The sequence below is a fragment of the Sapajus apella genome, unplaced genomic scaffold (genome assembly GCF_009761245.1).
Source record: "Sapajus apella isolate SASKATOON/1434 unplaced genomic scaffold, GSC_monkey_1.0 scaffold17, whole genome shotgun sequence".
In the NCBI taxonomy this organism is placed as follows: Eukaryota; Metazoa; Chordata; class Mammalia; order Primates; family Cebidae; genus Sapajus; species Sapajus apella.
In genome coordinates this window covers 15,640,044-15,659,212 of record NW_022436957.1, presented here as the reverse complement: position 1 = coordinate 15,659,212, position 19,169 = coordinate 15,640,044, and the positions used below count along the sequence as shown (strand labels likewise).

General features: G+C 39.5%; 1 protein-coding gene across 15 annotated transcripts in view; it reads left to right on the top strand.

Annotated features, from left to right (window-relative positions):
- Positions 1-15,238, top strand: part of BCLAF3 (BCLAF1 and THRAP3 family member 3) — an 81,734-nt gene extending 66,496 nt beyond the window's left edge. For 9 of the 15 annotated variants that reach the window (XM_032286063.1, XM_032286074.1, XM_032286073.1 and 6 more), the window contains one exon: positions 12,451-13,658. In XM_032286063.1, the coding sequence (XP_032141954.1) occupies positions 12,451-12,480 (30 nt within the window). In that variant the 3' untranslated portion in view covers positions 12,481-13,658. Of the gene's footprint in view, positions 1-11,681; positions 11,710-12,450 lie in introns of all 15 variants that reach the window. The other 6 variants (XM_032286064.1, XM_032286059.1, XM_032286060.1 and 3 more) reach the window with 3 other exon arrangements.
- The last annotated feature ends 3,931 nt before the right edge of the window (positions 15,239-19,169 follow it).

Here is a 19,169-nt window from a genome sequence, read left to right as displayed (position 1 = left end):
GATTCGTGTTTTAACAAAGCCCAGCTCTACAAGTACAACGTCAACTCAGGTACCTTACTATTGGCACCCTACTCAATAACTAGGCTCCTCTCTCCTAACCTTTAGAGAAAGGAATGAGGCATTGAAACTGTTCTGTTTGTGCCAAGGTCTGAACTAAGATATCTGAGACTAACTCGGCCTTACAGCTGTCCCAGTAGTATTGTGTACTCTGAAATCCCATTCCATGTGTATAGACTGATGGCTTAGATCTATTAGTCCATTTTATCTCAGGCCTTTGTGCCCTCAGAAAAAGAATGAAGGCCTGGAGACTCTGGCTTCTTCCAATGTTGCTTTCCCTTTCCCTTAACTTAGGGACATTTTTCCTCAAGTAGGGTTACTGGGTGTGAGATACCATTTATATGACTTTTCATCCCAAGCTTTAGCATCAGAGGGAACTTTGAAGGTTCGTCCCTAGAGAGACATCTGAGTCTGAGCAGCATCTCTGTACCGCTTTGGCTTTTTGCCCTGCTAGAGAGTTCATTCTTTTGGCAGTTTTTAGACCACCACCTAGACTCATTAAGGATGCATCATTAATTAATCTAAGTGCCCTGGAACCTTCTTGAGCCCAAACTTGGATATGAACCTACTTATTCCCATATTCCTTAAAGTGCACCAGGAATATTTAGACAGATCTTGTCTGGACTCCTTACTCCCCTGCCATCTTGAAATGCTGGGGTGATCAGTCGTGACTGGGAGATTTTGCATTTCTTAATCTCTGTTTCAGTCTGGTGACTGTGCCATCCTATGGCATGCGCTTCCTGTCTCCAACACAAAACAGCCTCGGGTAGTGGTGGTGGTAATCCTAAATGTGTTCCTAATACATCCTCTGCTTCCACTTAGCAGAATGATAGTGGCTTCCCTAAAACTCCATTGGCTCCCCAGCTGCCTACAAAGCAGTCAGATTCCCAAGCAGTAGTAGAAAAGTATGGAATGGAAATTCTTTCTCATTCATCATGTACTTGTCATATTCCATTCTGGCACCCTGAGCCCTTTTACTGTGTTTACTTTCTCTTGGATTCTGTGCTTGGGCTGGAAGATGAAGGGGTGGGAGGATTGTCTGTTACTACCTGGAATAAGGCTCATCTTTAATCCACTAGCATTCAGAAATACCCCCAGGAAGCATCCTTTGCTCATCATAGAAAGTTTTAAGAAACTCTTGAGAGTCTGATTATATACTAGATTAGAACAAAGAACCTAGTAAGAGTTCATGAAGTCACCTCTGTGAACATTGCCTCTGAAAAGCTGTCAGTAATTGTGCATTTGGTCAGGAAGTCAAGGAGTTCCAAGGCAGTAGAGATCCAAGGAGCATTCTCCAGCCATCCTCAGGTGCTGTGGTGCCTACCAGAGTTCTGCCCATGGATAGGAAAGGAAGAGAGAAGAGGGCATAATGACAGTGCAGAAAGGAAGTTAGAGATTGGGATTCATGGTTTTAGGGGTTGAAAGAAACCTTGAAAGTCATGGGATACAAAGATAGAACAGGAACTACGATCAGCTGAATCAACAGAAATCTAGTAGTATACACTTGCCAGGTCCCTTGAGCTGAAATGTGCCAGGGTGCAAAGGAAGTGTTGGATAACGGCATCATCACCTTCAAGCACTGAGCATCCGGAGCCTCCAGTTTCACTACCTACCTCTCTGCCTTCTCTATCTTATTTGGTGGTTTCTCTTCCTCCGTGCATTCTTTTAAAATGTAAGCATTTCCTAGTGTGATGTGATATCATTCTCTTTTCTTAATCCTCCTACTTGTCTTAATTGCCCTTACCTCCTCCCAAGATTTCAGCCATCACCTCTGTTGATACCGTCAACCCTGACTACTCTCCAGACCTCTAGCTTTTCAGCTGCCTCCCAGACACCCTCAGTTGGATGTCCTAAAAGCACCTCAAATTTAACATGTTTAAAATCAAACTTGCAGCCGAGCATAGTGGCTCATGCCTGTAATCCCAGCACTTTGGGATGCCGAGGCAGGTGGATCACTTGAGGCTGGGAGTTCAAGACCAGCCTGGCCAACATGGTGAAACCGCATCTCTACTAAAAAAATACAAAAACAGCTGGGCGTGCTGGTGCGCACCTGTAATCCCAGCTACTCAGGAGGCTGAGGCACGAGAATTGCTTGAACCCGGGAGGCGGAGGTAGCAGTGAGACAAGATCACATCACAGCACTCCAGCCCAAGCGACGGAGCAAGACTCCATCTCAAAAAAAAATCAAACTTGCTCTGAAACATGCTACAGCATGAAAGACCCTTAAAAATATGATGCTGGCCGGGTACAGTGGCTCACGCCTGTAATCCCAGCACTTTGGGAGGCCGAAGCGGGCAGATCACAAGGTTAAGAGATCGAGACCATCCTGGCCAACATGGTGAAACCCCATCTCTACTAAAAAAATACAAAAATTAGCTGGGCATGGTGGCACACGCCTGTAGTCCTAGCTACTTGGGAGGCTGAGGCAGGAGAATTGCTTGAACCCGGGAGGTGGTGGTTGCAGTGAGCCGAGATTGCACCACTGCAGTCCAGCGTGGCACCTGGTGACAAAGCAAGACTCTGTCTCAAAAAAAAAAAAAAAAAAAAGATGTTAAGTGACAGAAGCCAGACACAAAAGACCACATATTGTATGATTCTATATATATCAAATGTCCAAAACGGGCAAATCTGTAGAGATGGGAAGTAAATTAGTGGTTGCCAGTGACTCGAGGGTGAGGGGAAAATTGAGAGCACGTATGAGTTATTACTAATGGGTATGGGGTTTCTTTTTAAGGTAAGAAAAATATTCTAAAACTGATTGGCATGATTGATGGTTACACAACTCTGTGATTATACTAAAAAGCTACTGAATTTAGATGGGTGAACTGTATAGTTTATGGATTACATCTCAGTAAAGCTGTTAAAAATTGTATCAGACTTGTTCTCCCCTGCCCCACCCCACCACTCGTTTTCCCTCAGGGCCCCTAGCTCTCAAAGCTAACCAAGCCAAGCTAGAAACGTTTCCTACTAATCCTTCCACTTCTCCTTCCAACTTTAACAGTTTCAAGTCTTCTTGTTTCTATCACTGATTGATTACTCCATTCGATTCATCCTTTTTAATGGCTGCATATTATTCCGTTCTATGGATGTATTATTTATTTCAGTGCTTTTCAACCTTTTTGCTCCTTACTCTAAAGTTTTGAAAAGTTATCTACATTCTTGCACATTTGTAGGTTATTTAATATTTTATCACAAATTATTGTATAGGATACAATTTCTGGCATATTATAAACACTGACAGTCTTAAAACTATTACATTATACTTTTAAATCTCTTCACTGGAACCTGCATGCCACAGGAATTCAGTAACTAATACCATCCATTTTTTTAAAATACACCAATTATTTTAACAGTGAGAAATTTTACATTGTTCCTTTTTTTGCCTTGAATTTGGACTTCATTCCATTTCCTCCTTATAATTTTTTTTTTTTTTTTTTGAGATAGAGTCTTACTCCGTCACCCAGACTGGAGTGCAGTGGCGCGATCCCAGCTCACTGCAGCCTCCACCTCCTGGGTTCAAGTGATTCTCCTGCTTCAGCCTCCCAAGTAGCTGAGAATACAGTAGTGTGCCACAATGCCCACCTAAGTTTTTGTATTTTTGGATAGAGATGAGGTTTCACCATGTTGGTCAGGCTGGTCTCGAACCCTTGACCTCAAGTGATCTGCCCATCTCGGCCTCCCAAAGTGCTAGAATTACAGGAATGAGCCACTGCACCTGGCCCCTCCTCTTTAAAAGTATTTTGTTGATCACCAAATCTATTTGGCACATGTTATTAGATTTCTGTGACTATTAAGTGTTAAATATTTCCTCTGGATTGAGTTAATATTACAGTTGATCAAAATACCATAAATAAATTATAAATTTCGTTAAGCATTGATGAAACAAAAGAAGTTTTATTGCAAATGCATTTTTCCAATTAGTTTATGTATTCATAGATATTGTTGCTAGTAGGATAGTATAGTATTCAAGTATTCTATTTTTTCTTTTTATAGGTATAAGTTCTGAGAAACCCTATTTATATGATTATATAGATGAGAATGAAAGGACTTCTATTTATAGGGATGCCACTCAGTTCTTTGGACTCACTTTGAATTTTAGGCCAAACAAATCATGTAGTGATCTATCATCGAAAAGTGTTTTGAATGTTCTATCACTGATAATTTGATTTTTATCCTCATTCAATTTTATTAAACAAAGGCAAAGAATTGGAAACCATCTGACTTGCAGAAGTATGCTATTTATTGCTAGTTGTTAATGTTGGTTCGCTTTCTTTACACCAAACCAATGTTTCAAATTACCCCTTTTCTGGAGGCCCCCAGGTGATACACAGTAGTAGGATTCAAAGTGAGTAGAAGGTGTAACTTTCTTGTATAAGGTGGGAGGTGAGGAACCAGCCTTAACCAGTTGTGCAGGCAGGATAATTTTAGAACATGAACATTGGGAACTTAACGATCTAGAAGTTAATTCCCTAAAACTATCTCTACTCACATACTCCTTGAAAAGTCTTCATATACTCCTAGGGTACACATACCCCAGTTCAACGATTGCCGACTTACTTAACCAAGCCTCTGTTCATGACTTTGGGATAGCTTTCAGGTTTCTGTTATTTTCAGTAATATCACCTGGCCACATGGACATTTTGGTACCTTTACATATTGCCCCTTTTACTCATTTATAGTTTCACCAGCAGTACATGGAACGCCTGTTTTCCTACACCCTAGTCGACACTGTACATGATCAGTCTTTATTTTCAGTTGTCAGCCTAATAACAGAACGTAGCTCTCCTTTGCCTTTCTTTGATTATTAATGGGGCAAACATCTTTTTTATATGTCCATTGGCCCTTGTATTTCTTTTCTCAGTTTCCTTATTTCTGTACTTTGCCAGTATTTCTGTTGGGGGGTGGTACTGTTTTTTATTGATTTGTAAGAACTCTTGATCTACTGAGGGTATTAACCTGTTATACATTTTGCTGGTGTTTGTCAGCTGTTTATGCTGGGTTTTACAGTACAGAACTTTTAGATGTCTATGAATCTGTCTCGTTTGTCCCACATGGCTTCTAAATTTCATCTCATGCTAATGCTTATAAAAATTCTTTGCTGTGTTTCCTTTCAGTGGTTTTATGGTTAACTTTTAAACATATAAGTATTTAATCCATTTAGAATTTATTTTACTTTGTTATTTATTTATTTATTTTGAGACAGAGTTTCACTCTGTCGCCCAGGCTGGAGTGCAATGGCATGATCTCAGCTCACTGTAACCTCCACTTCCCGGGTTCAAGTGATTCTCCTGCCTCAGCCTCCCAAGTAGCTGGGATTATAGGCACCTGCCACCATGCCCAGCTGATTTTTGTATTTTTAGTAGAGATGGGGTTTCACCATGTAACTGGGACTACAGGTATGTGCCACCCTCCTGGCTAATTTTTGTATTTTTAGTGGAGACAGGGTTTCACCTTGTTGGCTAGGCTGGTCTTGAACTCCTGACTTCAAGTGATCTGCCCACTTCAGCCTCTAGAATTTATTTTATTTTTATGATATAATGTAAAGTCAGGATCTAACTTTTTCCCCCAATAGAGTTTTTTAACACTGTTTATTGAATGATTTGCCCTTTCCTTGCTAATTGAAAATGCTGCCTTTACTATATTCTGTGTTCTTATGTATCCCTGATCTGTTTTGGAAGCTTTGGAGCCTTCTAGCTTGTTCCCTTGCTTCTTGTAGTATTCTTACTTAGTCTCTTTGATCAGAGTCATTGTCCTGAAACACAGATTGTATCATACCCCTCTTGCTCAAACACCTTGGAAGTATTTTATTGCCTACAAGAAAAGAGACCTAACTTCTTGGCCAAGTCTAACCCTAAGCTGTCTTACTAGCCACATTTCCCTATGGACTCTCTGCTTTTTGGAGCATACTGTATTTTCATGTATTTGTACCTTTGTTCCTATTGTTCTCTTAGCTAGAAATAGCCTCCTGAGCCCCATTCTTTTCTTATTAAACCCTACTTTCCTTTTAAGACCAACTGTAAAGCATATCAAAGCCCCCACTTTAACTTGTGTTTCATTTGGTCTCTAATTATTGTCGTTTACCTTCCTATTTCCCCAAATAGATTATAAAATTTTTGAGGGTGCCTTGTTAAGCTTGTTTTTTTGTTTGTTTTTTTTTGAGACAGAGCCTCACTCTGTCTCCCAGGCTGGAATGCAATGTGTAATCGCAGCTCACTGCAGCCTCCGCCTGCCTGGCTTAAGTGATCCTCCTACCTCAGCCTCCCAAGTAGCTAGGACTACAGATGTGTGCCACCATGCCTGACTAATTTTTGTATTTTCTTGTAGAGATGGGGTCTCACCATGTTGGCCAGGCTAGTCTCAAACTCCTGGGCTCAAGCGATCCACCTGCCTTGGCCTCTAAAACTGCTGGGATTACAGGTGTGAGCCACTGCACCTGGCCTCATTGGTCTTTTTTTTTTTTACTTTAAGTTCTGGGGTACATGTGCAGAACGTGCAGGTTTTTTACATAGGTATACATGTGTCGTGGTGGTTTGCTGCACCCATCAACCCATCATCTGTATTAGGTATTTCTCCTAATGCTATCCCTTCCCTACCTCCCCCAGCCCCCAACAGGTCCTGGTGTGTGATGTTCCCCTCCCTGTATCCATGTGTTCTCATTATTCACCTCCTACTTATGAGTAAGAACATGTGGTGTTTGGTTTTCTGTTCTTCTGTTAGTTTGCTGAGAATGATTGTTTCCAGATTTATTCATGTCCTTGCAAATGACATGAACTCATCCTTTTAATGGCTGCATAGTATTCCATGGTGTATATGTACCACATTTTCTTTATCCAGTCTATCATTGATGGGCATTTTGCTACTGTAAATAGTGCTGCAATAAACATACATGTGCATGTGTCTTTATAGTAGAATGATTTATAATCCTTTGGGTATAGACCCAGTAATGGGATCGCCGGGTCAAATGGTATTTCTGGTTCTAGATCCTTGAAGAATCATCACACTGTCTTCCACAATGGCTGAACTAATTTACACTTGCACCAACAGTGTAAAAGCCTTCCTATTTCTCTGTATCCTCTCCAGCATCTGTTGTTTCCTGACTTTTTTTTTTTTGAGACAGAGTCTTGCTCTGTCACCACGCTGGAGTGCAGTGGCATGATCTCGGCTCACTGCAACCTCCGTCTCCCAGGTTCAATTGATTCTTCTGCGTCAGCCTCCCAAGTAGCTGGGATTACAGGTGCCCACCACTGTGCCTAGCTAATTTTTGAATTTTTAGTAGAGACGGTGTTTCATCATCTTGGCCTGGTAGTTTAATTAGATCTCGTTTGTCAATTCTGGCTTTCGTTGCCATGGCTTTTGGTGTTTTAGTCATGAAGTCTTTGCCCATGCCTATGTCATGAAGGGTATTGCCTAGATTTTCTTCTAGAGTTTTTATGGTTTAGGTCTTACATTTAAGTCTTTAATCCATCTTGAGTTAATATTTCTATAAGGTATAAGGAAGGGGGCCAGTTTGAGTTTTCACATATGGCTAGCCAGGTTTCCCAATACCATTTATTAAATAGAGAATCCTTTCCCCATTGCTTGTTTTTGTCAGGTTTGTCAAAGATCAGATGGTTGTAGATGTGTGACATTATTTCTGAGGCCTCTGTTCTGTCCCATTGGTCTAAATGTCTGTTTTGGTACAAGTGCCATGCTTTTTTGGCTACTGTAGCCTTGTATAGTTTGAAGTCAGGTAGCGTCATGCCTCCAGCTTTGTTCTTTTTGCTTAGGATTGTCTTGCCTATGAAGGCTCTTTTTTGATTCCACATGAAATTTAAAGTAGTTTTTAAAAATTCTGTGAAGAAAGTCAATGGTAGCTTGATGGAGATAGCATTGAATCTATAAATTACTTTGGACAGTATGGCCGTCTTCATAATATTAATTCTTCCTATCCATGAGCATGGAATGTTTTTCTATTTGTTTGTGTCCTCTCTTATTTCCTTGAGTAGTGGTTTGTAGTTTTCCTTGAAGAGGTCCTTCACATCCCTTGTAAGTTGTATTCCTAGGTACTTCATTCTCTTTGTATTGTTAGTCTTTTATCTTACCTTATTACCTTTCATATAGTCAGTCTTCAGAAAATGCTTAATGCTTATTGAATGGAGTTGAATTTATTCATACACACACACACACACACACACACACACACACACACACACACTCTTCCATCCATATGCTTTAAAAAATTAGTGAACATACTTGATCATGGTGGATAAGCTTTTTGATGTACTTTTGCAATTGGCTTGCCAGTATTTTATTGAAGATTTTTGCATCTATGTTCATCATGGATATTGGCCTGAAGTTTTCTTTCTTGTTGAGTCTCTGCCGGGTTTTGGTATCAGGATGATGTTGGTCTCATAAAATGATTTGGGAAGGATTCCCTCTTTTCGGATTATTTGGAATAGTTTCAGAAGGAATGGTACCAGCACCTCTTTGTATGTCTGGTAGAATTCGGCTGTGAACCCGTCTGGACCTGGGCTTTTTTTGGGTGGTAGGCTCTTAATTGCTGCCTCAACTTCAGATCTTGTTATTGGTCTATTCAGGGTTTCGACTTCTTCCTGGTTTAGGCTTGGGAGGTGGCAAGTGACCAGGAATTTATCCATTTCTTCCAAGTTTACTTGTTTATATGCATAGAGTTGTTTGTAATAATCTCTGATGATGGTTTAAATTTCTGTGGAATCTGTGGCAATATCCCCTTTATCATTTTTTATTGCATCAATTTGGTTATTCTCTCTTTTCTTTTTTATTAAAATTCCATTTGACCCAGCAATCCCATTACTGGGTATATATCCAAAGGATTATCAATTGTTCTACTATAAGGACACATGCACACGAATGTTCATTGCAGCACAGTTTACAATAGCAAAGACCTGGAACCAACCCAAATGCCCATCGATGATAGACTGGACAGGGAAAATGTGGCACATATACACCATGGAATATTACGCAGCCATCAAAAACAATGAGTTCGTGTCCTCTGTAGGGACATGGATGAACCTGGAAGTCATTCTCAGCAAACTGACACAGGAGCAAAAAATCAAACACCACATGTTCTCACTCATAGGCGGGTGTTGAACAATGAGAACACACGGACACAGGGAGGGGAGCACTACACACTGGGGTCTGTTGGGGGGAAATAGGGAAATAGGGGAGGGACAGCAGGGGGTGGAGAGTTGGGGGGGTGGCATGGGGAGAAATGCCGGATATAGGTGAGGGGGAGGAAGGCAGCAAATCACACTGCCATGTGTGTATGTATGCAACAATCTTGCATGTTCTTCACATGTACCCCAAAACCTAAAATGCAATAAAAAAGTTAGTGAACAAAAACCATTGTGTCAGGGGTCCCCAAGACCACCCCCAGTTTTTGCTAGGACTCAGGTGACTTAGCATGTAATTATTCTCATGAAAGAATACAGAGCAAAATCAGCAAAAGGAAAAGGCATGTAGGGCAAAGTCTGAAGGAAACCAGGTGCAAGTTTCGAAAGGTTCTCTCCCAGTGGGGTCACACAGAATATACTTAATTTCCTTATCAACGAGTTGTGACAACATGTGTGACCCGTTGCCACCGTGGGAAATTTGCTAGAGACTCAGTGCCAAGAGTTTTTCCTGGGGGCTGATCATACCCAAATTCCAGACTGCCAGAAAGAAAGTGCGTGTTCGGCATAAACCATATTGTTTATACAAACAGTTTCAGCACCCATCAGTGGGAACCTTCCTGAAATCTAAGTTCCCAGATGCTGGCCAAGGGCCATCCTGTAAGCAGGCCTTTCCAGTCCAGGGACAGCAGTCAGATGTGCTTTGTTAACCCTTTTCTGCACAACCTTTTTTTTTTTTTTTAATTTTTGAGATGGAGTCTCGCTCTGTCACCCAGGCTGGAGTGCAGTGGTACAGTCTCAGCTCACTGCAACCTCCATCTCCCAGGCTCAAACAATTCTCCTGTCTCAGCCCCCTGAGTAGCTGGGGTTATAGATGTGCACCACCACACCCAGCTAATTTTTGTATTTTTAGTAGAGACAGGGTTTCACCATGTTGGCCAGGCTGGTCTCAAACTCCTAGCCTCAAGTGATCTGCCCATCTCACCCTCCCAAAGTGCTGGGATTACAGGTGTGAGTCACTGTACCTGAACCAACACAACCATATTTTGTTTTGTTTTTGAGATGGAGTTTCACTCTTGTTGCCCAGGCTGGAGAGCAATGGCACGATCTCGGCTTGCTGCAACCTCCACCTCCCAGGTTCAAGCAATTCTCCTACCTTAGCCTCCCAAGTAGCTGGGATTACAGGCACCCGCCACCACACCCAGCTAATTTTTTGTATTTTTAGTAGAGAAGGGGTTTCTCCATGTTGGTCAGGCTGGTCACGAACAACCATATTTTTGAAGAGTTTAACTTCACAGATGGTTAATGCTTAAAGGGAAGAGAAAATCAATATGGTAGGAATGGTCAGGAGATGTATGGTAAGTACTTTCCTTAATACACTCTTCTCAGAGGAGGTAGGTTATAAGCTGAGGCCTGGAGAATAGCAAGACATAGAAAGGGCTAAAGCCAAAGACTCATGTTTGGCAGTAGTATGTGAGGTTGGGGAGAAATGGAGGTATACAAATTATAGAGGGCCCTGAAAGCTGAGCAGGGTATTTAGGGTTTGATGTGGTGGCAGTAGGACGTCTTCCTAGCCTGAGGAGAAAGTGGTGCTTTAGGATGGCTACGTAGTTAGCAGTGGTGGGCAGGTTCTGGGGAGGAGAGATGAGGTTCACGAAGACCAACAAGGGAACATGGGCAGTGACCCAAATGACACATTATGAAAACCTAGATGAGAAGTACTCATATATATAGTTCAGAATTCTGCTTAAAATGGGCTTTTATGGCCGGGTGCAGTGGCTCACACGTGTAATACCAATATTTTGGGAAGCCAAGGTGGGTGGATCACTTGAAGCCAGGATTCAAGACCAGCCTGTGCAACATGGTAAACGCTCATCTCTACTGAAAATACAAAAATTAGCTGGGCGTGGTGGCACACGCCTGTAATCCCAGCTGCTCAGGAGGCTGAGGCCAGAGAATCGCTTGAACCCAGAAGGTGAAAGTTATTGTGGACCAAGATCACACCACTGCACTCCAGCCTGGGCAACAGAGCAAAACTCCATCTCAAAAAAAAAGTGGTGTGTGGGTGGGGGGTGCTTTTAGATTATTGGAAGGGTGAAGGGATCAAGTGGAGAGAGGTTATGAAAGAAGCTATGTCAAGGGTGAATGTAACTCAAAATAATCACACATTTAACGACATTTCAACTGAATTTTATTTTAGAATTATTGTAGTTAGAATTTCCTTTTAAAGTTGTAATACGTAACAGATATTTTATTTGAAAATAAGTTTATATGATTTTTACATTGTATAATGAGTAAAGAACTAGGATACACTGAAATCTACCTCTATTTAAATGAATGATGTTGAGAAATACATATGTGCATGTATTTTGAACATTTCATTAACCTAAATAGAAGAATAGGAATTTTCTATCAGCACTGTTTTTGTTTGGAATTAAACATTTCCATACTAATATAAATGCCAAAAAATAAATCAACTTTTACATTTCCTTTCAGTTTTAATAATGTAAGATCCTAGTGAAAGGTAAGGATATGTATATTAATAAATTTTTATTTTTTAATGTCCTTGAAAAATGTGCCATTCTACCATGTTTGCTCCTTTATTACTTTCATGGTCTTATGTCCAGTTTGTGGTTGGTAATTAAATATTGTCCATGGTATCACACTATATAATCCACATTCATTATCTTCTAATCATAGTCTTACTGTTCTCGTAAATTCTTCTTCCTCTATTTATTGAAGCCTTACACCTTTTTATATTGTAGTTAACCATCCAAAAGCAAGAAGGTGTTTCCCCCTCGAATAACTTTCTCTGCAGTTATCAGTCAGCTAGAAGAGTCCATGTAGTTTTAGAATTAGATATATGATGGAAAAGATAAAATACTAATTTGAGGTGTGCATGTGTAGTTTCAGGCTCCACACTTGAGAGCCAAAGGTTTAAGAGTCTTGATTTTATGCCAGGGATCCCTTCACTGAAACTCGCCCAAATAGCAGAATACTGTTGTCATCAATCTACTAATACAAATGCTATCTAGCGCCATATGTTTTCTTTGTCCTATTGACTTATCATTTGATATTGCTTTGATGTGTTCTGTTGTTACACTTGCATCTTTGGGGTTCCACATACCTCCCTGGGAATCTCGGGGTGCCAGTAACACTGTATAAATGAAAACACTTTGAAAATTGCAGTGTGAACGAAACTAGCTCAGATGTTATAACTGACACTTTGTCTGAAGTCTTTATTTCTCTTGTTTTCTCTCAATAGGTATATACAGATGTTGCCACAGAAATCTAATCTGAAATCGTACAAATGGAAATGACACTACAGGAGGATGTTTGGGAGCATCTCTCTCTTTTTGTCAGGAGTTAGAAGTGATGCTAAGGCACTAATACTGTAACTTCTTGATAAAGTAACTTTATTTTTTAGTAGTGGAATGCTGCAACTTTTTTACACCTAACAATTGCTTTTAAATTACAGTATTCAATTTAAAAGTTGTATTAACTACAGTTTGTTTTGCAAAAAGTCTCAAAAGAATCACTTGAAGGGCATTATTTGTTGACGCATTTTTCTCTGAGCATGGTTTCATAGAGAGAACTTCACCAAGTTATATTCAGACGTTTATATGTTGAAAGTTTTGCTTACGTAATAAAAACAAGTATCTGAATTGTACAGTGTCTGAACATGAAAGAACTTTAAACAGTGGCCTTATGGTAGAAAATTTTATACTGGATTTTTCTTTTTCTGATGACATTTTGGCTTATAACTTGAAGTTTTCTTAAGTTTCTGAAGATCAAGGCCTATATAATTCATACATTTCATATTATAAGAAGGTGAGAGAAAAGGTGCTTCAAATATTCCATCAAGTAGTTGTGAGTGCACTGAATTTTTAGTAATACGTTCATTCAGCTTTTTCCACAACTATTTGCTCTTTTCCAATTTCAAAATGCTATTGTGGAAAATATGTAAAGATTTTATAATCTATAGTCCATCTTATTTTTCCCTCAGGGCAAGCTTGTGCATATCATATTTTTAAAGGCTTTTTAAAAATCTGACAGATAAAATCTCATATTTGAAAATTGTACTTTACTACTACAGCATTACACATTTTGCAAGCACATCTTATAGAGTGTTTACTTTTAGTTTAGTTGATATGTATTGCGTACCTACTACATGTAAGGGCAGTTTGATGGGATTTTAAATGAAATTTTTAGGTCCCAATACCTTATTTCTTTATGTTTTCTGTATTCTGCTTAATAGTACATATACATTCCCAATTAAATTTTTGTGAAATGTTTATTTGTAATAAAATAAAATGTTGTTGCTCTTTCTGCTTAAAGAAGTTACTTGCCAGTTTGTGAGAGCATTATTTTAATTTTGTATGAGACTTTTAGCTTTGGATAGCACCTGCTGATGTTTAAAGCACTATTCTGTGCTTACAAAGACAGAGCTTTCAAAATTAAAATGTGAAGGTTAAGAACTTGGTTTTTCATGACTGGATGATGAAAAATCTTAAAACATTCAGTTTTCTTTTCCATATCTTTAAAAGAGGGACAGCCTTTTCCTTAAGTGGGTTCATGATAAGGGGGGCAAGTGCACTTGATTCATTGCTAAGCAGGCAATAAATTTAGGTAGATGGTTTGTCTTGTAGTGTGTACACTCTCTATAGGTCAGGTTTTCCAAACATATGGAGCATTCCACTTGTGGTAAGAAAGAAATGCATGCACACAGGTAGTATGGCAACTTTATATTGTGTTAGGTACTTATAAAATCTGTCTTAAATTTTAAAATAATTGACTTCATTTACTCCCATGTTCTAGGGGACAGTTATGAGCCTTGAATATTTAATCATTTGATTGACAACTATGTATTGTACAGATACTGTACTAAAATTACAGCAGTGAACCACAAGATAAGACACATGGACCCTGCCTTTATGGTATGAGAAGTCTAACAGGGAAAATGGACATTAAATAGAAATGTAACTTGGTAAATGGCCTTTATTGCTGGATTTTTATTTATTGTAACACATAAAGGTAATATGGCTGGCTTACTATTATTCATTCCACAACTGATTCCCTATTTGGATATTCTTTTGGCACTGTCTCAAAATGCAAAGTGTGTTATCTGCAAAATACCTATGCAGAAAACATTGTGTGTATAAGATCTAATGACTAAAAAGAAAAACTTACTTGATAATTTAGAGTATAAAATAAGGACAGAGACCATGTCTGTCTTGTCCACCATAGTATCCCCAGCACCCAGCTTCCTATTTGACATATAGTAAGAGTTCATTAAATATTAGTTGAATAATGAATGAATGAGTAGGGAATAATAGAATATGTTTGTTAGGAACTACATATGTAATTTTCATATGGAGATCGAGCAAAAGGTTATCCATAGCATTTTTTTATTAACTGGAAAAAATTTGAGTTCTTGAATGCATAAGACTTGAGAAGAGAAGTGTTTTGTTTTTTTTTTTTTTATAAGTCCCATACCATTGCCCCCTTCCTCCCCTGCGTGCTAGGCCCTTCGCTGATACTGGGAAGACAAAGATAATAAGACACAGCCCCTGCTGTAAGGAAGCTCATGCACTACTGAAGAAGAGATTCACAAAAACAGAGAATCACAATGTAGAGTAAGTACTTTAGTGGGCATATATACAAAAGGTTGAGAGAAAAGTTGCCATTTCTGGTTAAGCATCCCCTCATCTTGTTTCTTTCTTATTGGTTGCACCAACCTCAGAAGGCACTATTCTTTGGTGGTTTTGCTGGTTTTAAAAATTGATGCATTGGGGGAAACTGGGTAAATTGTACACAGATCTCTCTGTATTATTTCTTTCATAGCTGCATGTGAATCTAGAGTTATTTCAATATAAATTTCAATTTGAAGAATTGCCCATAGTCTTATCACAGAGAAAACTATTATAAATATTTTGGATGATGCATTTTCATTTTTTTTCTATGGGAAAAAAACCCACTACATTTACATATAACAATTTATGTAGATGTATACTATTTACCACATTTTACATAATAAATCCTACATTTTTGAATAGTTTTTTTTTAAAAAAGGAAAAGATGGTAATACTTCTAGGTGGAAGTAGGAAAAGTAAAGCTGGATGGGAAACTCTTATCATCTCCACTACCCAGCAAATTCAATAACCACCAGGCACAAATTCACCAGGAGCAACCAAGCAAGGAAGGAAGGAGAAGCTGATGCAGCAAGGTGTGGTGTGACTTCATCCCTCGCCAAGTCCCATAAGTAGCACTGAGTAAAACAATGGAGATGACAAAAATCTTGGTAACAGTGGGCCCCAGTATGGACAAAGGCACTGACAAGGTGACCAGGCCACGTGGAGGAGCACCAAGGAAAACTCTTGGGACAACGAAGTCTTTGCCACCATTTCAGGACCTCAGCTGAAGGGGTAAGATTCACCGGGACTAGGCATTTCCCAGGTCTCAGAGCAGCCTGGGGAAGCCAAATCCTGCAGAAGTCAGAGACACCTTTGACTGGGTCTAGTGAGTTCTGGTTCTGAACATTTAATAGGAACTAGAAGAGAGGGGATACTAGGTTCCCCAAGAAAGTTCCATCAAATAGGATGATTATGAGCTCTGAGTCCATTAAAATGCAGAATGAACATTTAAGAACTGAGGAACCATAGATGTAGAATAGGATGTAAATGTTATAAATCTTGACAAAGAAAAATTAATGTACATTGACAAATTCAGACATGGAGGAGGTAAAGTGGGATAAAGACTAAGAACTAACCGTCTCATCATTCATGGCCAGGTGTCATGTCAAGTCATGTCTTAAGATTATAATATGCGGAAAAACTCTAGTGACCAACCTTAAGTTTTTCCGCAATGTTTTTTTTTCTTTCTTGACCTTAATTCGGTGGTTCTCAAAGTGTGGTCCCAGACCGGCAACATCAACATCACCTGAGAACTTGTTAAAAATTCAGATTCTTGGCCCCACCCCAGACCTCCTGAATCAGAAACCCTGGGGGTGGGGCCAAGCAATCGGTGATTTAACAAATCCTCCAGGGGATTCTGGCACATACTTGTGTTTAAGATCACTGGCTTACTTATCCCTTTTAGGAACCAATGAAGAATCATTTATCTGAAGTTCTGCAGCCACTTCAATTTCATTTCTAATTTTTCTCTATTACATTCAAATGAAGTTAAATCTAAAACTTGTTAGATGGCCAGGCACAGTGGCTCATGCCTGTAATCCCAGCACTTTGGGAGGCCGAGGTGGGTGGATCACTTGACTTGAGGTCAGGAGTTTGAGACCAGCCTGGCCAACATGGTGAAACCCTGTCTCTACTAAAAATACAAAGATTAGCTGGGTGCAGTGGCATGTGCCTGTAATCCCAGCTACTTGGGAGGCAGAGGCAAGAGAATCGCTTGAACCCAGGAGGCAAAGATTGCAGTGAGCCGAGACCATGCCATTGCACTCTAGCCTGGGCAGCAGAATGAGACTCCATCCCAAAAAATAAAATAAATAAAACTTGTTAGAATAAAAAGTTTGGGGTTTCCCACCATCAATCCTGTCTGTACATACGAGTGAATTGAGAGGTTTGGTAACATACCCACCCACTGTTAACACTGTTGATTTTTTTAAGTGGTGGGATTATGAGTGACTGTACTCTTCTGTATCTATCAAACATAATGAATGTTGTATCATTTTTATATAATAAAGTCTTTCTTTTTTAAAACAGTGGTAAGAACATTTCATCCTATCCATTATGTATCTGTTACCAAAATCCATGTAAACAAGCTTTACCTCTATAGGCTAGCTACTTCACTATAGTCCATTGGGATTTTACTCCTGGCCATTCCTCCCACGTCATAAAAAGTAGGTAGGCTTATTTTAAATATGTATTGTGTTGAGGTTTAAATAAAAATTATTGATTTATAATATTTAACAATATATAAAAAATTAAATTTGGCGGAGTGCGGTGGCTCACGCCTGTAATCCCAACACTTAGGAAGGCTGAGGTGGGTGGATTGTTTGAGCTCAGGAGTTTGAGACCAGCCTGGGCAACATGGTGAAACTCCATCTCTACAAAATATACAAAAACTAGCTGAGTGTAGGGACCTGCACCTGTAGTCCCACCTACTTTGGAGGCTGAGGTGGGAGGATCAGTTGAGCCTGGGAGATTGAGGCTGCAGTGAGCTGTGATCACCAGACTGCACCCAAACCTGGGTGAGAGTGAGACCCTGTCTTAAAAAAAAAAAAAATTCATCTTACCGCTTTTCTTTAAAAAGAAACCAACTTTTTCCCCTGATCAACAGTTGTTAAAGACAACAGGCCCAAAAAGGTGTCACTCATGCTAAGGTTCCATATCACCAAACAGAAACCTAAGTTGTTTACTTAGAAGATCTGACCTTCCAACAAATCAGAAGAGACAATAGCTAAATTCCATTAAGCCAGCAAGATTTCACTTATATCCCTGTGAGGAAAGTAACCTTGAAATGGCCAATTCGCTTTTTGTTCCTCGTTCCTGCCTTCCTGCACTTTTTTCTGCCTATAAAACTCGCCCACTTTGTTTAGCTCATTGGACTTCCTTCTAGTTTGTAGATTGGATTCTAGTTTGTAGATTGGTTCATGAATTACTGTTAAAGCCAGTCAGATCTTTGAAACTCTGTTGAAATTTTGTCCTTGACAAAGTACATAGAATAGTATGTAAAAGGGAGAAAAATTTCTCTATAATCCCACTGCTCATAAATATTTAGTGCAGACTAACATTTTGATATTTTCTCATTAGTCTTTTTTCTCAGCTTTATTGTTTTGGTAGTTGAGATTATACTTTATTACATATATTCAGTCTTCACAGGTAGTCACATGTTTAAATCGTGTTTAAAGTTTATATGATATTCAAACATACCTATTGTACAGGACAAGGAATAGAATCTCATTCCCAGGGCACTAAAAATGTTTTATAAAATCCTGAGTTATATTAAAATGTAGGGGTTTTGGCTGGGTACAGTGGCTCACGCCTGTAATCCCAGCATTTTGGGTGGCAGAGATGGGTGGATTACCTGAGGTCAGGAATTTGAGACCAGGCTGGCCAACATGGTGAAACCCCAGCTCTACTAAAAATACAAAAGTTAACTGGGCATGGTGGTGTGTGAGGCAGGAGAATTGCCTCAACCCGAGAGGCAGAGATTGCAGTGAGCCGGGATTCCACCACTGCGCTCCAGCCTAGATGACAGAGTAAGACTCTGTCTCAAACAAATAAATAAAATTTAGGGGTTTTGTTTGTTTTGATGTACACATCATTTAAGATGTTAAAAACTAGATTAAACTTTACAAATAATTTTCTAATGTAAATTATCATCCCAAATTCTAATCCCTTCTAATGATATTCATTATAATATTTAGTAAAGAATAAATAGACTTTAATGTTGAGTTCTCCCTGATGGCAATTTCTGCAAGTGATTGCAGGGAACACAGTGCTACTAACTTAATGGTCTCTTAACAACTATGGTGAAAAAAAGTTCCCAAAATAATGTTCAAAAAGCTAAACATAGAATTACCATATGGCCCAGCAAATTCCTCTCATGGGTGTATTCCCCCAAAGAATGGAAAACTGGGACTCAGACACTTGTATGGCAATGTTAATTGCAGCATTATTCACAGTAGCCAAAAGGCGTCAGCAACCCAGGTGACCATCTGGATAAACAAGACTCAGATTGGTGGCCTTCCCAACCCAGCCTCACTGAGTTAGCTGCCCCTCCTCTGGGTTCCCGGAATACCCAAACACACCCCTGCTTAAAACCAAGCATGTCAAATAAGGACCTGTTTATCTCTCCCCTCTATCTAGATCAGTGCCTGACTCAGAACTAACAATGACAAATACTTGCCCAATGACTAAAGGGCCACCTTCTTAGGCAAAATCTTATAGTGACTTCCTGGTACCTACAGAAAAAAAAAAAGTTCAAATTCTAGCACCTGGCTTATGAGCTGCTTGAAGAGAA